The sequence below is a fragment of the Dasypus novemcinctus genome, chromosome 28 (genome assembly GCF_030445035.2).
Source record: "Dasypus novemcinctus isolate mDasNov1 chromosome 28, mDasNov1.1.hap2, whole genome shotgun sequence".
NCBI classification, from domain to species: domain Eukaryota; kingdom Metazoa; phylum Chordata; class Mammalia; order Cingulata; family Dasypodidae; genus Dasypus; species Dasypus novemcinctus.
The window spans coordinates 33,066,411-33,083,738 of record NC_080700.1 but is presented as its reverse complement, the minus strand read 5'-3'; the positions used below and the strand labels follow the sequence as shown (position 1 = coordinate 33,083,738).

Below are 17,328 nucleotides of genomic sequence, written 5' to 3'. Positions count from 1 at the left end.
TAGTGATGCTCAGAGATGAACTTACCAGGTGCAATGGATGTATCACGATGATGGGAGAGAGTGTTGCTGTGGGGGGAGTGGGGGGCGGGGGCGGTGGGGTTGAATGGGACCTCATATTTTTTTTTAATGTAATTAAAAATAATAATAATAAATAAATATTAAAAAAAAAAAAAAAAAGAATTTCCCCCTTACAAGGTTACAGTGATTAACAGGTCATAAGGCTGTGACTCCATTCCAATAGATTGAGCAACACTGCCTATGTGAGGAAAATCGCAACACCCGCCAAGAAAGAGCCGTATCACAGTAGGAATGGAGCAGATAAGGACCCTCAACCCAACCCTCCCACATTCCAAGAATACCCTGCCTCCGAGCGAGCAACCCCGGGCCATACACAAGAAGAATTCACTTTTACAACCCTTTATTGACCACAGGCTCAGACTCTAACCCCCTCCCCACCTATTGATGTACTGTATAAAGTCATATCCACCACCTTCCACGAGCAGGCTGAAGTCGAATCTTCCGACTCCCTCTGCTGAGAGAACTTCTCAAAAAATTTCCTGCCTGTAATTGTCAGTCTCCGTGCCCCAGTGAGGGCCGTTTTTTCTCTAACAACAATCATCTCCTGTAATCTTTTGACATATGTCACAAAGCTATTGGTACTTGTTTCTTAGTTCATTTCCTTCTTGACTAGATCCTGCACACCTTGATTTCTCCCTTCTGGGTTTAACGATATATTGTGCAGCTTTGTCTTGTTTATTTCCTTCTTTATATTTTTATCACCAAGGTTGTCATCTCTTTAAGGATAGGAAATGATATATACACTTTCTGTATCTAGTACAGTACCTGACATTGAAATAGCCACTTACCAACCCACTTTTTAGTGTAGCCCCTCCCTTACCGGTTCATATAAGTTTCTAGAGGTTTCTACTTCCCTTTTGTTCAAATGCCTGCCTCCTCCTGTTTACTCATTGCAGGCTTGTTGTAAGGCAAGATAAATTACTGTTGCCTTTTCCTCTCAGGGCCTGCTAAAGCCAGCTCTGACTGGTTCTAATCACCAAAGGCAGTCTGCAACCCAGCAGGCTCTTTTTGACCCCGCCTTTTCTCAAAGCGGATTGGCCCACATCACTTCACCCCATTATTAGCCACACCCTTAAGCCTGCCTTCCCCACACAGTATAAAATCTCAGACCCCGCGTTTTGCTCAGGGAGATTGATTTGAGACCTTCCTCTTGTTGACTTAGTAATGAACTTTTTTCTCGAAATCCTGTTGACTCAGTATTGGCTTTTGCGTACACTGGGCAAGTGAACCCTCTTGGGGGGGGGGGGGGGGCGGCAGACAGGTAACAACACTTTGTTAGCCTATGAAGAGAACTGAATAAGTACAGTACTTCTCTGTCCATATTTATTTACAGTGAATTATGGGACAAGTTTTAATCAGACGAGTACTTTTTAAAGCCTTTTTTGATCCCAGATTATATGTATAGATCAGGTAGTCCATCCTTGTCTGGCTGTAACCTACAGAATAGGTTCTGCCAAAGTGAGACAGGCACTTAAGACCCAAGACCAATGCAGGCCACTCACTCCATATAGCAAAACAGTAACAGTTTATTAGGGAATGTATAGATGGGGAAACTGATCCTAGGGGGTTGCAGGATGTTTGGAGGAGCACTCAGAGCTGCCTAGTGTGTTTGTGGCTATAGGCAAAAACAAGGAAAGCGCAGAACCAAGTCGGGATTTCCAAGACTTTAAACATCTGTTCTGAAGTCCCTGATAGTAGGTGAAGGAGTTCTAGTAGAGACAGCTACTATGTTTAGGAATGTGCATGTGTATAAGATGCACTTACAGAGGGTTTTTTGTTTTTGTCTTATCTAGGAATTTATGACTTCTCTGGTTTTATGGCCTCACAATCCTATATTAACCAATTACTTATTTGCTTGCTTTTTTAAAATAACCTTAAAATTTTTAAAAAATACAAAAAAATTTTGTAAAATATAGCATTCCTATAGGAAAGGGAATGAAAACGTATGTACAGATTAACAAATAGTTATAAACCAAGTAAAGAAACAGTATTGCCAATACTGTAATACCCCTCTCATATGGCCAACCGACCTCTCCTACTCTAAATGAATCCCTAAGTGATATAGTTTGTATTCTATTGCCCAATAATGTAAGATTTACCCATGTTGATTTATTTAGCTGCAGTTCGTTAATTTATGTGTTGCGACGTATCGCGTTGTATGTGTATACTTCAATTTACCCATTCTTCTGTTTAATGGACATTTGGCTCATTACCAGTTTGGGGCCAGGGAGAACCATACTACTGTGAACATTCTTGTGCATGTCTGAATGGCTAGAGTACATACCTAGGATTGGGACCTGATGCATATCTTCAGCTAAGGTAGACGATGCCCACCTGTTTTCAAATTGGCTGTTCCAGTTTACATTCCCACCAATAAGGTTTACAAGTTTCCCTTGTACCTCATTTTTGCTAATATTTTATATGGCCAGACATTTTAATCTTTGTTCACCTAGAGGGAATTCGAATGTTTCCTTAAGGAAAACAAAAACCAAAAGCCTTTACACCCCCGACCGCTTTCTTGGAATAGAAAGTGCCCTCTACCCATTGGCCCAGGTGACGGCCGTGTCCTCCAGGAGCAACGAGGAGTACGAGATAGAGCGGCTCGGAGGTGGGCGCCGAGGAACACCCGGAAGTGGCTTGATTTCCGGTCGGAGCCGCCATCTCGCCGTGAGACAGCAGGAGCCGGAGCCGGAGCCGGAGGATGTTGTCCTCAGCAGCTATGTACTCGGGTCCCGGCCGAGAACTGGGGATGGAACCTTACAGAGCCGCGGGTCCCTCGCAGCTTCGCTTTTCGCCCTACGCTTTCAACGGAGGGTAAAATCCATAGAGAGCCGCCGCTTTCACTTTCACCCTTCTCTGCGCTGTGTGCGAAAGCTTATTTGGGGTCGCGGGCGGGAAGGGCACGGCCCCCTCTGTCACCCCACAGGCCTTCAGGACCCTGAGCTGTGTGCGTTCGTACAATGGCACGGCTCCGTCCCCTCCTCCCTTTTCCCGTCTTTCTTCATGCCTGCCTTGCTCGGGTTCACTTGGCAGTTGAGGCACAGCTTTGGTTTTTAGGGGTTCCCCTCATAAATGAGTCTTTTGGGTCTTTATGTGGACCTCCATAGTCCACATAGCCTGCTCTTTGCCGTAACGAGACAGTAAATAGAAATTGAAACATATCCTTTGCTTTTTGGAAGAGCTTAAAAATGTATCTTTTTGTATCGTCTGAACACATTTCCCATGCCAGCAGGCAAGGGGGGCAGGTTTAATATGTGAAATAAAAACCTTATTATTGATTGCTCCGTATTAGAGGCATAGTTGTGTTGTAGCTGAAACATCTAAGGAAACAGCTTAATCATTTCCTGTTACTTTTAAGTTGAAGCTCGACGTAGCTGGCCAGACAACTTAAAAAGATTATTCCTTTTTTTGAACGTTTAAATTCAGGGAAAAAAAATACTCAGAAGAGGGATCTTTTAATATGTGTATCCTTGCATGTTACATTCAGAATTTTAGTTTTTTGTTTTTTGTTTTAAATACAAGTTTGTTTTGCTTTTTTTGGTAATGCTTTTCCCCACGAGTACAGCAAAAGAATCAGGGTTCTAAAGATGCTCTGTTTAGGACAATAACAATGAAGAGTTGTAAGTGGAAGCTGTGGCTATAGTTTACCAGCTGGGCTTTGTACATTAAAACATACACCTAATTCGAACAGATAGTTCAAGAAGACCACAAACATCAGTTAGGTCCTTATGAATTTGAAATACGGAGGCAGATTTTTCGAGTATGTTGGAAACCAAGTGTAAAGGCTGTGATTTTAGACCTAGTGCAGTTATTGGGTTCAATTTCACCAAAGGGCTGTGCAGTTATTGGGTTCAATATCAAACTCTTATGTCTTTATCTGCCTTAGTTACTTCTTGAATTTTGGGAGGCAAATCAAATGAGAAGCATTTTGTAAATGGCAAGCAGTTATGTCACTTAATTCTTGAGGTAACTGAGTGATAGATGATATTAGCCTCAGTTTTACAAATGAACCTGAGACTCTGAGAAAATAAATTGCCCCTGGCCACACCAACACACAGCTGGTGTGAAGATGATCCAAGACTTGAATTCATCTCTCTCACCACTGAGTTTGTGTGTGTATTTTCTGTTACATTTTTTAACATTTCCTGTGGTGACTTAAGTAGTTTTATTGTAAGGTGGAGTATTAGACCCATTTCATAAGGTAGGTATAACTTCTTTATAAGAAGAATTTTCAAGGCATTCAATATTCAGTACTCATTAGTCATTCTTAACCCATTGTAATCTGATTACACCATTACCACCTTGAAAGTTGTTACTCAGGACTTTCTGATGATTAAATTACCTTTTCTCAAATTTTGTTCTTTTTCATTGCTGCTGGCTCTTAAAATTCCATCCCTTGCTTTCTTTTACAAAATTAGGCTTAGTGCTATACCTCTTTCTACTCTTTAACTCTTTAAATGTGGCTAAACTCCAAGTCATTAGCTTCCACATTTGTCACCTAGCACTCACTTGTCTCAGTCTGGCTCAGTCATCATTCCTGGGAGAATAATTCCCAAATCTCTTTCACTAACTCTACCTCTCGTGAGTCCTTCAGTTCTGGCATTTTATAAAACATTTCTACCTGGATTTTCTGTCGGAGAAAGCAAGCTAATAATTTCTTTCATCCTCTCCCCTTACTTTTCCTCTTTATAATGCCATTATTCTGTTTAAACAGTCAAGTTTAAAATCTTGGATGTTATAGTTGGCTCTTCTAGTTCCCACCACATTTAAATAGGTAGAAAAATTTGTCCATTTTGTTTTTAATGTTTTCTGGATTTCTCTGTTTCTTTCCATTCACCCCTCTTCCTTCCTATTACATTAGTCTTATTGGTACAATGTTCCTGTCTTGTTTCATATGTTACTGTCAGAGTAGTCTTAAAACCCTACTTCGTAAGTGGGACTTTTCCCATTCTTGCTCATATAACTTCGTGGTTCCTTGCTAAAATTTCAGTCTTGGAATTTGGGATCTTCTCCAGTAGGATCCCTGTCCATTTATAATAAGTCTTATATTCTTCTACTTGCTTATATAAAAAGTGGATAAATTGCTTGAATGTACTGTTGGAATTATTACCTCCTTCCCTTTGCTCACTGTTCACAGTACCTGGAATGGCATCCTTTTCTTCAAAGCTTTATTAGCTCACATCCCACCTCAGTAACAATAGTGGCTAAAATTTTCTTAAGTTATGTGAGTCATTGTGCCAGGTGCTTTATGTTAATTATGTTCTTAAATTTTCAGTTACCCTGTAACACCAGTACCATTACTATCATCGGCTTGAACCTGAAGAACTTGTCCAAGGTCACAGCTATTAAGTGACAGAGATGGGGCTCTATCTTAACTCCAGAGCCCAAGTGCTTCATCATCATACTATACTGCCTCATGCATATGCCTCAATAATAGCTAAGTTAACACTTAATAGATACCAGTTCTAATTGCTTTATATTTACATTTCTTAACACATTTAATCCTTTCAACATTCTAATTATGAGTTTCTGTTAAGATATCTATTCTACTTATGAGGAAATTGTGGCTTTGAGAAAGTGATTCGCTCACCCACAGCCTTTAGAACTGCAAAGTGGAAGAGCCAGAATTGGAACCCAGGCAATCTCCTGGAATTAATGCTCTCAGCCTTTCATTAAACTACTGTAATAAATTATACAACAACTCAAGCAAAAGTTTGCTCTTTGGTTTGTTCATTTTTCAGCAAATATTTGAGTGTTACTATGCACTAGACCGTATGTAGGGCTTAAATGTAAAGAAATGAAAAAAACCCGATTAATCATCTTCTCTGAGTGCCTATAGCTCTGTACTCTGCCACTCTCTGTGCTTAGTCTTCAAAGAACTCCAGGACCTTGCACAAAGTTGGCATTTAATTGTTTGCTGACAATGATAATCCAACGCCTTTTCAGTTGTCTTCTGCTGAGGAGCCTTTCCTCTGGTTTAGTCTTAGTTTTTTAGGTGATACTCATAGCCAGGAATCATCCCCGTCCCCCTCTCCCCCCTAGTCTTTCCTTTTCCACTTGAATCCTGTTCTTGTTTACTCTACTATTTGGGGAAATACTATTACCATACTGAAGTATTAATTAAGTTTTTCCTCTTTTCCCCTTAGTACTGTATTGGCAATTGCTGGAGAAGATTTTTCAATTGTTGCTTCTGACACTCGATTGAGTGAAGGCTTTTCAATTCATACCCGGGACAGCCCCAAGTGTTATAAATTGTAAGTAAATTTCTAAGGCCACACTTCCCAACTCCTTTTAAAAATATATATCTATATAATTTTTTTCTTTTAGGAAATATCAGAGATTGAACCCAGGACCTTGTACCTGGGAAGCAGGCACTCAACCACTGAGCTACACCCACTTCCCTCCCAACTCCTTTGTAATGACAACTCTATTAGAGATTTCAACTTCTAAAAGAAATATTTCATGAATTTTTAAAGTTGATGTTTAGAACTTATCTTGCTTTTTCTTTTGAAAAGTTTTCTAAATTAGTGTTTCCTAGTAATTCATTTGCATACTATCTTCATGATATTTGCCATTTCTAGGTACCAGCAGTGTTTTGTTAACATGTTTTTTACCTCAAAATTTTGAATTTTAGTTAACCTAGTAGGTAGAAAATTGTTTCTTGTTTAGATATGAGTTTCTGAGTATAACGGAGGATCTCTTCATATATTAATGGTGATTTGCTTCTTTTTATGTGACCCCCATCTGTTCTTATAACATCCATTTTTCTATTATGTTAATATTTTTACTTGTAGGATTACTTTGTAGACTATTAAAATTGGAGTTTTGTCATTTGTACTAATATATTTTCTTAGTTTTTAAAAAAATTTTGTTCATGTATTTCTCTATAGAAATTTTAATTTTGAATGTAGTCAAATTTATGAATATTTTCTTTGTGACTCTTGGGTTGTATCATAATGAAATAGGCTTTCCGCGGCCCAAGACTGTACAAAATTTTCCCATGTTTTCTCTAGTCCATTCAGTTCCTTTTTTTGTCTTTCTTTAATTTAAATCTTTTATTCATCTGTAATTTATTTGGTATAAGTCCTCCCTTTCCCCCAAAGGGCTAGATAAGTTGCCATTTACTGAATAAGGGAGTAGTAGTTTTAAGTTTAAAATTGTCCAAGACATGTTTTACTTTACTGTTGAAATAACTCAATTTCCTGAAATGTGCTTCTTACAGAACAGACAAAACAGTCATTGGATGCAGCGGTTTTCATGGAGACTGCCTAACACTTACAAAAATTATTGAAGCAAGACTAAAGGTAGATGTTTTTATATATGTCTACAGTATTGAAAAATTAATAGCAATTCACTGGATTTTTATAGGCCTCCAGCATATAGCAATTCACTGGATTTTTATAGGCCTCCAGCATGACTGTTGTTTAGAATAGCTGGTGAGGCACTAGGTTAGTTGGTGAGACTGTAGTGTATCCCAGAAATGAAATAATATTGTTAATGCAGGGTTGTTAGTATAGTATATCAAACTATAGCAGATTTCATTTGTTAAAAATCCTGTTACAGTATAACGCAGCGGGTTCTCTACCTGTTAGAGGTATCCTGGGAGGGGGTTTCTTCCTCTGGAAGATACTCTTTCCTCAAATAAAACAATTCAGTTTCTGTGGCAGGAGGTTATCCCAGATGAGCTTTCAGATAGGAGCCTGGTTTGGGACTCCATCAGCTGATATGCTGTCTCTATTTACGGAGTTACATTCTTGGTTGCACTTGTAGTTGACCAGTTGCATGAGCAGGAGTAGGAACAAGCCAGGAGTTTGGAGAAGGAAGAGCCTGCTGAAGCAAAAGATTTGGCATGTGCTAGAGATAGGAAAAAAGAAGCAAAGAAGTAGCCTGTGGGAAAAAATGAGGAAATAAGATGAGCTGCTTTTGCAGGTTTCTTTTTTGGTTTGTTTGTTTTAATGGGCCTGAGGCTGGTAACTGCCATTGCATGTCTCGTGTGCCAGGATGGGAGACATGCTGGTAAACTGCCTCTGGATAAAACAAAGGCATTTCTGGATTTTAATTTTGGCCTGTGTATTTTAAGCATATTTAGAAGTATTTGCTTTAAGTTAATTTCAAGGAGAATAGAATATGAGTCATTTGGAATGTATTATAATGGGGTTTTATTTGTAATAACCTCTAATTCATGCTTTCTTCTTAATTGGTAACAGTATAGAGTTGAGAGTCATTGTCACCAGATGTCAATATTTGGAAACATAGGTTTGGGTTTCAAACAAGTATAGCCTACTAGAATTGTTTTCATAGTTGTTAATGACATTTACAGTATCAGTGTTATATGTCCTTTGTTTTTTGTTTTTTTTTAGTATTATAGGATACATATCATAACTTATACTTACTTGATAAGTCTATCTGGTTCATGAAAAAATTGGTAAAGACTGATCACATTTTGTTTTGTGTATTTGTGAATAACACTTGAGGTTACTTACACTTATGAGTAGTTACAGTCATTGGCGTACATGATGTATTTAAGTGACACCTGCTTTTTGTAATGTGTTGAAATGATTTCACTCAGTGTTCATTGTTACTATATCCAATACTTGTTTTAAAACCCTTGCTTACATCAAAAGGGTCAGTGATTTACATTTATTGACACAGTGACTCATATTTATTGATTTATATTTACACAATGATGCCTAATGCATATTTTAAAAATAGATATTGGAGCCCCAAAAAAACACATAGCATAGAGTAGTGTTTTGTTAATAAAATAAAACAAGGATAAATGAGTTCAACTTAATGAACAATCCTTCCTGAAAGTTTTCTTAAATAAATTATTACATGGTTAAGTGAGTGGATACTGGTAGTACTTGGTTTCAAAATGCAATTTAAGAATTATCTTTTTAGAACTTTTATCTTGGAAAAAAAATCTTCTAAATTGATTTATCCATTATGTATAGTACCACTGATTTCTAATCTTTTTCAGTATTTTGACTGTCATTGTTTGATTTTACAGTACTTCTTAGGTCCCACTTTAAAGAGATTTGCTATGTGGCTGACAAAAGAAATTGGTGAACTCAAATTATCTTATGTTAGCACTTTTTAGGTACAGTTTCTCCATCTGCCCGGTAATTTAGGTTTCCCAAGGGAGTAAATAAATTCAGATCTAGAAATCACTGTGTTATCATCCTAACATTCTTGTAAGTGTTCCACTGGAGATGCTTCAAGGGAAAGGCCTCTGCCCTGCTTTAGAATCATGCAGAGGAAGGCTGCACCCTCATATCTTCTTAGATATCCACTCTGGCAAGAAAGGGACTATGTCTGGGTCTAGATCAGGGGTCACAAGCTTCATCCATAAAGGGCCATATAGTACATGTTTTCGTCTTCTCAGGCCATACGGAGAATGTTGTGACTACTCAACTCTGCTGTTGTAATGCAGGCTATATTATGAATGAGCATGACAGTGTAACAACAAAACTTCATTAAAACACATGATGGGCTGGATTTTGCCATTGGGCTATGATTTGCTGACCCCTGGTCTAGATGCAGAGTTATGGTGAGAGCTATTTGAAACATTCTTCCCAAGTAACCTGCGCACTGCTTGTATGCAATTGCTCTTGAGGTAGCAGTGCCTGAGATAACACAGGCATGCAAAATAGTACCTGTAAACTAGAGAGCTCAAGACAAATTTAGCATTCTTCCCTTTAAAATTTTTTATAGTCCCCAAAATGATAGGGTGTAATAAATTATTTTATTTTATGAATATTGTGGTGTTTGATCATGAAAGAAACTGGTGTATTTTCCCCCTTCACTGATTTATGCTTTCTTTTCATTTTACCATTGATTGTGCTATTCTGTAATGTATCCTGCCTCTGTATGTCTGTTAATTTCATTAATAATTACAGATGTATAAGCATTCCAATAATAAGGCCATGACTACGGGGGCAATTGCTGCAATGCTATCTACAATCCTTTATTCAAGACGCTTCTTTCCATATTATGTTTACAACATCATCGGCGGACTTGATGAAGAAGGTAAAATTTTTTCCTTCTGGAGCATCTTAGATGTATGTATTTCCATCTACAGGTACAGAATCCTAAAGTTGAAAAGAACCAAAAACACCAACTAATCTAACAACTTCGCTTTCTGGTAATTAAGTGATAAGGAGATTGAAGTTAAAAGTGAAATAAATGATTAGCAAAAGGCATACAGCAAGTGGTGTATGAAAGCTCTAATACAGGAGTGATTGGGCAATTGGTTATTTTAATTATTTTATCAGGGCTTGTGTGTGTTCAGGAGTAGATAATAAGTATTTTTATCCTACCTGATCTCGAGCCACTTGACCCAAGTGTGATTCTAAGTAAGGACAGTTTATTAGGAAACATACTTGGCTTCAATATTTTTTTAAAAAGTGGTGTCTTAGAAGTCATTTTAGGTTACTAATAAATGCATTCCATCAAAGTGTTTTCAGAACATTTTTGAAACACTCTTTGATTTTACTGTGAGAATCAGCCGTGAAAATCAGCCCTGAGAAAATCAGTCCTGTTTCTGTTTCCATCTGGTTTTTGACCCAGGGTTACACGACCCTGCTTGGCAGCACGGCTGGCATCCTGGGCGCCTTTTGCCATCATGTGAGAATTTCCTTTGGTTTGTCCCTGGTGTTGGCGTCCCCATTTCCTGGATCCCGTGTTTTCTTGTGATTTGTTTGCTTGTTTTGTTGGTGTACATCTCCCAGTAGGTTAAAAAAAAATAATTCATGGGGCTTTTTCCAAGGCTTTGCGTTTGGGATCTTTTGTTTACCCCAATGTTTGACATTTTACAGTGGTAATCTTTGTTTGGGGTCTTTTCCCATTCATTGTGTTCTCATTCTCCCCTTCCTCCCAATCTTGTCCTTTTCTGCCACTACGTGGATTATTATCCTCTAATTTTCTCTTCTTTTTTCCTCATGTTGTCCAAATCTTTGGTTTTTGTTCTTATGAAAATTTTAGCTTCTAATCCTTAATGTAATTATTTTTATTTCTGCTACTATTAGTTTAATTTCTAAGTGCTTTTTATTTTTTGACTCCCCTTTCCCCCCCAAAGCATCCTGTTCTTGTGCAGTGGATGCAGTAGATCCCCTTATCTCTCTAAGATATATTTTTGGTTTTCTGCATTTCATTAAATGGTTTTTTTTTTCTTTCTTTATTTTTGGCCTTTGTTTTCTACTCTGGAGGCTCTCTTCAAGTTTCTGTTGATTTTTATATGTCCTTTCATATTTGTGTGATATACCAAAAATCTGATTGTAAAGGTCTGTGTTGATTTTACAACTGGGTGATTAGGTAGCCAGCATTTTCTTCAGCTGACAGTTCCTTAAATCTTGTGCCTGGGGGAGGGTGGACGAGGTAGGAAATAAGCCTGGTTGCCAGCATTCTAGAGCCAGGAGGAGGTAGGAGACTGGATGTCTCTCTTCTTTCCATATCAGACTTCCACTTAAGGCTTCTGTTTTTATTTGTCTCCCTTCCCGCCCCCCCTAGTTGTCTGCTCTCTGTGTCCCTCGCTGTGTGTTCTTCTGTGACCACGTCTATCCTTATCAACGGCACCAGGAATCTGTTTCTTTTTTTGTGTGTGTCAGCTCTCCATGTGTGCGACGCCATTCTTGGGCAGGCCGCACGTTGTTGTGCGCTGGGCGGCTCTCCTTACTGCGCGCACTCCTTGTGCGTGGGGCTACTCCCGTGCGGGGGACACCCTTCGTGGCAGGGCATTCCTTGCGCGCATCAGTACTGAGCATGGGCCAGCTCCACACGGGTCAAGGAGGCCCGGGGTTTGAACCGCGGACCTCCCATGTGGTAGGTGGACGCCCTAACCACTGGGCCAAGTCCGCTTCCCAAGGTTTCTGTTTTTGTTCCTGTCCTTTGTCTCTGTTCACTCCTGAGTCTGGTATCCCCAAGTCCAAAGCCTCTGCTTAATATCTCAAGAGACTGTATTTCCTGTCTTCTGTGGAGAATGGGGTAGTAGCTTAAATGTATTGGTGGAGTTGTGGGACCTGGAGAACGAGTGCTCCTTAAAGACCTTTAGAACTTTTAGGAGTCAAAAAATTGTCTACTTTGACCTCTGTGCTTTAACTTACTGCTGCTGTCACCTTCTTTTCAATTTTTTCCTCTGCATTGAAAATGGCTTTAGTTTTTCTTTAATGAAAACAATAATGCTTGCTGAAGAAGTTTCAAACATTGTAGAAAGATACAAAGATGAGGGTAGAAATAATCCCAAACCCTGTCCCTAGAGATAATTACCATTAAACTCCTGGAAAGCGGGCTTCTAGATATCTTGGTGTTCATACAAGCTGTACACACATATGCGTGTAGTTTTACATAAATGGGACCATACAACATATTTTCTTGTAACCATACATTGGCTATAATTTTATGCTGATGAATTTACGTGTGCTTGGTAATTCATAATGACAATATTATACTGTGTCTGGCTGTACCAGTTTACCTGCCCAGTCCTCTGAAGGTCATTTAGGTTGTTTCCAGTTTTTCCTCACTTCTGCCATTTTCATGTACTTCTTCAATTACGCTTAATTATCTTCCTGGCTGGGGATAAATTCCTGGAAGTCCGATTCCTGAATCAGAGGATGTGTCTCTTGATGGTTTTGCTGGCTGGTCCTTCAGGAACGGTGCACCACCACACTGCCATCAACAGGGGGCGTGAGAGCCTGCTTTTCCTGCATCTTTCCCAACATCAGAGTGAACACATTTAAAAAAGCTTTTTCCAATAAGCATTTTATTGTTTTAATTTTTATACTTTTTGTTTACTGAAGTTGGGCATCTTTTCATGTTTATTTACTTTCTGGGGGTTGACCCATTTATTAATTACCATTTGCGCATTTCCTCATTTGCATGTTAGTCTTTTTCTTTCTTACAATTACAAGCACTCCAAGTGTGCTAGCTCTCCATTGGGATTTTACAGTCAACTCTCAATATTTTCTCTATGGCTTTGAGTCTTCTACCTTGTTAGAAAGGCGTGCCAAGATTGTGCTTTTTTCTAGGGCTTGTGTGGTTTTTTCTCTTTACATTAGCCTCCTTATGCTTTCTGGGATTTATTTATTTAATGTTTTGTTTTGTTTTTCATTTTATTTAAAGATGTATTTATTTCTCCCGCCCCGCCTCCCCCGTTGTCTGCTCTCTGTCCATTCGCCGTGTGTTCTTCTGCCTCCACTTGCATTGTCTGGCGGCACTGGGAAACTGCGTCTCTTCTTTGTTGCATCTTCTTGCTGTGTCAGCTCTCTTTGTGTGTGGCACCACTCCTGGGCAGGCTATGCTTTTTTTCACACAGGGAAGCTCTGCTTGTAGGGTGTACTCCTTGCGCGTGGGGCACCCCTGTGTGGGGCACTCATTGCAGCAGCACTGCACGTGGGCCAGCTTTACCGTGTGGGTCAGGAGGCCCTGGGCATCGAACCTTGGACCCTCCATATAGTAGACAGATGCTCTTATCAGTTGAGCCATGTCTGCTTCCCTGATTTTTTTTTTTTAATTTATTTCTCCCCCCTCCTTCCATTGTCTGCGTTCTGCATCCATTCGCTGTATGCTCTTCTGTGTCTGCTTGTATTCTCATTAGGTGGCTCCAGGAACTGATCCTGGGACCTTCTGGAGTGTGAGAGAGGCGACCATTCTCTTGTGCCCCCTCAGCTCCCTGATCTGCATCTCTTATTATCTCTCTGCATTGCATCATCTTACCACGCCAGCTGTCTGTGTGTGGACCAGCATTCTTGCATGGAGCAGCACTCCTGCGTGGGGCAGTACTCCACATGGGCCAGCTTGCCCTCACCAGGAGGCCCTGGGCATCGAACCCTGGCCCTCTTATATGGTAGACGGGAGCCCTACCTGTACTCAAATGCTTGAGCCACATCTGCTTCCCCTGGGATTTATTTTGATGAAGAAAAGCATTTCCTGACTACAGTCAGGATTCCTGCCATTCTGCGTTGATGCTGTACTTCTTGTTGCCTTGTCTTGGGGATCTTTGAAGCTCTGGTCTTGGATATATTTCTCTCTTCCTTTGCTTCCTTTCTTTCTATCATGTATGGTTTTCTAAAGAGTGTGTATACCCTGCGTACAGCTTTTGGGCCACTTTTACTTGTGCCCTGTTGACCTAATGGCAGATAGGATCATTCCTTTGTTTGCACACCTCATCTTCCTTTTCTCTGTGGGTGTGTTGAGATTATTGGACTGCCTGCTATGATAGTGTTCTCTGTTCCAAGCTTGTTTCCAGCAAAAACACTACCCAAGAGTCCCTTGGATGACCTCAGATACTGCCTTTTCCAGCAGGAAATTCTGTTCATACAGTTCTACAATGGAGAAAACACAAAGCTTATAATTATCCATGGATAATAACAAGACTATCCTGATCTTACATCTCCCAGCTTATCTACTTAGGAGAAAACTATAGCAGTGTTTGGGTTCTAGTATTAAATATTCTAAAATTAGTTGTATTAGTTTTAAATCATACCTTGTATGTGATCCATGACTTTTCACCCAGAATACAATTGTTTTTAAAGTCCCCCTTTTAAAATTTCAAAGTGGCATACCCTTATACCCCCTTTGTGATAAATTCACATAGTATAAAAGTACAGGAAGTGAATCTCCCTGTTGTCCTACCTCTAATTCTATCTTCAGAAATAACCAACTACATTTTGCTAGTTATCTCCTCCAGACTATTTTATATGTTCATACAAACACAGCTGGTTTTCTTAGGCTTTAAAACGAAAATGAAATCATGCTAGACATATTACAGAACTTTTTCCCACTTCATGTTGTATTTTTGGACAAATCCCTATGTTCTGTTATATGTGTGTAAGTCTGTCTCTTCCTGGGCTGCAAAATAATAGTAATAATATGGAATTTGGTGCTGAACTTGGGGAAGGTACCTGTATCAGTTAACGAGTGTGTTTAGTTTACTGCCAAATCATCTACATGGTGGGGACCACAGGACAATAATTGGCAAAGTTGGTGTGAAGAGAGAAGAACGAGTCTGGTGATAGACAACATGATGAAGAGGGGGCAGGTTGGCTACAGTGTTTGTGAGTTGGGGCCAGGCACTGACCTCTGACCACCTTACGAGGTCTTTTGACAGAGGTGAAGGGTGGCAGTGACCCCGAGGAGCCAGGCTGGGTGTCATCTGTGGAACAGCAAAAATGTTTCTAACTTCTGGTTGAAATTTTAACTCAACTAATAGTCCATTTTGTATTACACTTTGACTGGATTGGTTTTAAGCTTGACTTGGGATTATTCACAGTATATCATCCTTATGAAGACAGTGTTTTCTTCTTGAAGGGAAGGGGGCCGTGTACAGCTTTGATCCAGTAGGATCCTACCAGAGAGACTCCTTCAAGGCCGGAGGCTCGGCAAGTGCCATGTTGCAGCCCCTACTTGACAACCAGGTAAGAGCCTGCATTTGGCTTTTATTTGTTGTTTTTTTAAAAAAGTACTTTTCTTCAAAATTTTCCTCTTCATTAACTTGAGAGGTGAGAAGAAGTAAAGGTCTTCATATAAATCGTTACCAAGTTTGGTTGATTTGCCCCAACTGAATTTTCATGGCTGTCTTTGTAGTCTTCCAGCTCTCCTAGACTGCTCTCATCCACTCGTGGCTTCAGTTTCTTCCTGTCTTTTTTTTTGTTGTCAGTTCTATTGAAATGTATTCGTCAAACAGACTGTCCATCCAAAGTGTAGAATCTCTTCCTATAGTCTCACAGCTTCCATATCACTTAGATCTGCAGTAGTTGGTCCATATATTCAACTCTCCTGCCACCTTCATCTGAAGGTCATGAAAACACTTTTCTCCCCCTTATTCACCGTTTGTGTCACCTAATTTTATATTCTATCTTCTAAATATATTTTGAATTTCCCCCCCATTAACCATGACTGCTAGCTGTAAATTCAGACCTGCACTGTATCTTGCCTGGATGATTATATTTCTTTCCTAACTGCCTTTCTTGCTCTAAGCTCACTTTTCTAAAATAGAAGTTAACACACAGTTGCTCTGCTTTGGTTAAAGCCGAAACTCCTTAACTTGTCACAGCAGGCCTGGCCTCTCACAGTCTCGGTGTTGCTTATCGACCTTGTCCTACATTGCTCCTTCACTCACTCAGACTCTGCCTGTACTTTTCCTTGAAAATAATATGCTCTTCCCTGTCTCCATGCCTTAGAATGTACCATGCCCTCTGCCTGGAATGCTTTTCCTCTTTCATGTCCAATTTATCCTTTGACTTACCTGCCCAAATGTCCTCTTTGGCAAAGCCTTTTCTTCTTCCTGTAGACTCAGATGATGACAAGTTAGGGTACTCCCACCTCATTCTTCTCAGGTAAGCACACAATACTGTAATGTTTTGCTTCTATATGTCTACCTCTAGATCATGTGCTTCTTAAGAGTAGGCTCTCTGTCTCAGTAAACATTCGTCAAGAATTAGCCCTGTATAATTCGACATGTATAATTCAGCTGGGTTCAGGAGGATTTCAGTTTGAGGGACATTTTAATTTTGCATGATACATTTATTATATATATATCATCAGACATGTAAAGGTATTGGGGGATCTTTTGTACTTACTGTCATACTGTGCCCTAACCCAGGTTTCCTTATTATATTTCTTAGGTTGGTTTTAAGAATATGCAGAATGTGGAGCATGTTCCGCTGTCCCTGGACAGAGCCATGCGGCTGGTGAAAGATGTCTTCATCTCTGCAGCGGAGCGAGATGTGTATACTGGAGACGCACTTAAAATCTGCATCGTTACCAAAGAGGGCATCAGCGAGGAGACCATTCCCCTGCGGAAGGACTGATTTGTTTACTCTCTCATCACGAGTCAGCTGAAAGCATCCTAATTTTGTACCTTGTAACTGTACCGTTGGACTAACTTGTTTTATTAAAAAAGAAACCTGAAGTACTCATCCCATGATAACTTGTAGTCTTCTCTAAGCAGGGCAGATCTAGGAGGTAGAATCTCTTCCTTTCATTTTCTTTGTTTTCCCCACACATTTCTTTCTCTTGGAGCTTTTTTTTTTAAAGATTTACTCCCCCACCCCCACCCCCCACCTTGTCTGCTCTCTGTGTCCATTCGCTGTGTGCTCTTCTGTGTCTGCTCTATTCTTGTCAGTAGCACCTGGAATCTGTGTCTCTTTTTGTTGTGTCATCTTGCTGTGTCAGCTCTCTGTGTGTGCGGCGTCACTCCTGGGCAGGCTGCACTTTCTTCACGCTAGACGGCTCTCCTTACGGGGCACACTCCTT

At 39.9% G+C, this 17,328-nt stretch overlaps 1 protein-coding gene across 1 annotated transcript; it reads left to right on the top strand.

Moving 5' to 3' along the window:
* Positions 1-2,710: 2,710 nt before the first annotated feature.
* PSMB1 (proteasome 20S subunit beta 1) lies at positions 2,711-16,991 on the top strand. Its single transcript, XM_004470703.5, has 6 exons — positions 2,711-2,892; positions 6,225-6,332; positions 7,301-7,382; positions 9,978-10,107; positions 15,382-15,488; positions 16,698-16,991. Exons 1-6 carry the CDS (start codon positions 2,780-2,782, stop codon positions 16,881-16,883), a joined length of 726 nt encoding a protein of 241 aa, XP_004470760.1. The 5' UTR covers positions 2,711-2,779; the 3' UTR covers positions 16,884-16,991.
* Positions 16,992-17,328: the final 337 nt, after the last annotated feature.

Bases quoted from the DNA above. Each gene is read 5' to 3' on its own strand.
- PSMB1 (XM_004470703.5), top strand. From the start codon at position 2,780: ATGTTGTCCTCAGCAGCTATGTACTCGGGTCCCGGCCGAGAACTGGGG. The intron at 7,383-9,977 runs GTAGATGTTTTT...TAATAATTACAG, and splicing joins TTATTGAAGCAAGACTAAAG to ATGTATAAGCATTCCAATAA. The intron at 15,489-16,697 runs GTAAGAGCCTGC...TATATTTCTTAG, and splicing joins AGCCCCTACTTGACAACCAG to GTTGGTTTTAAGAATATGCA.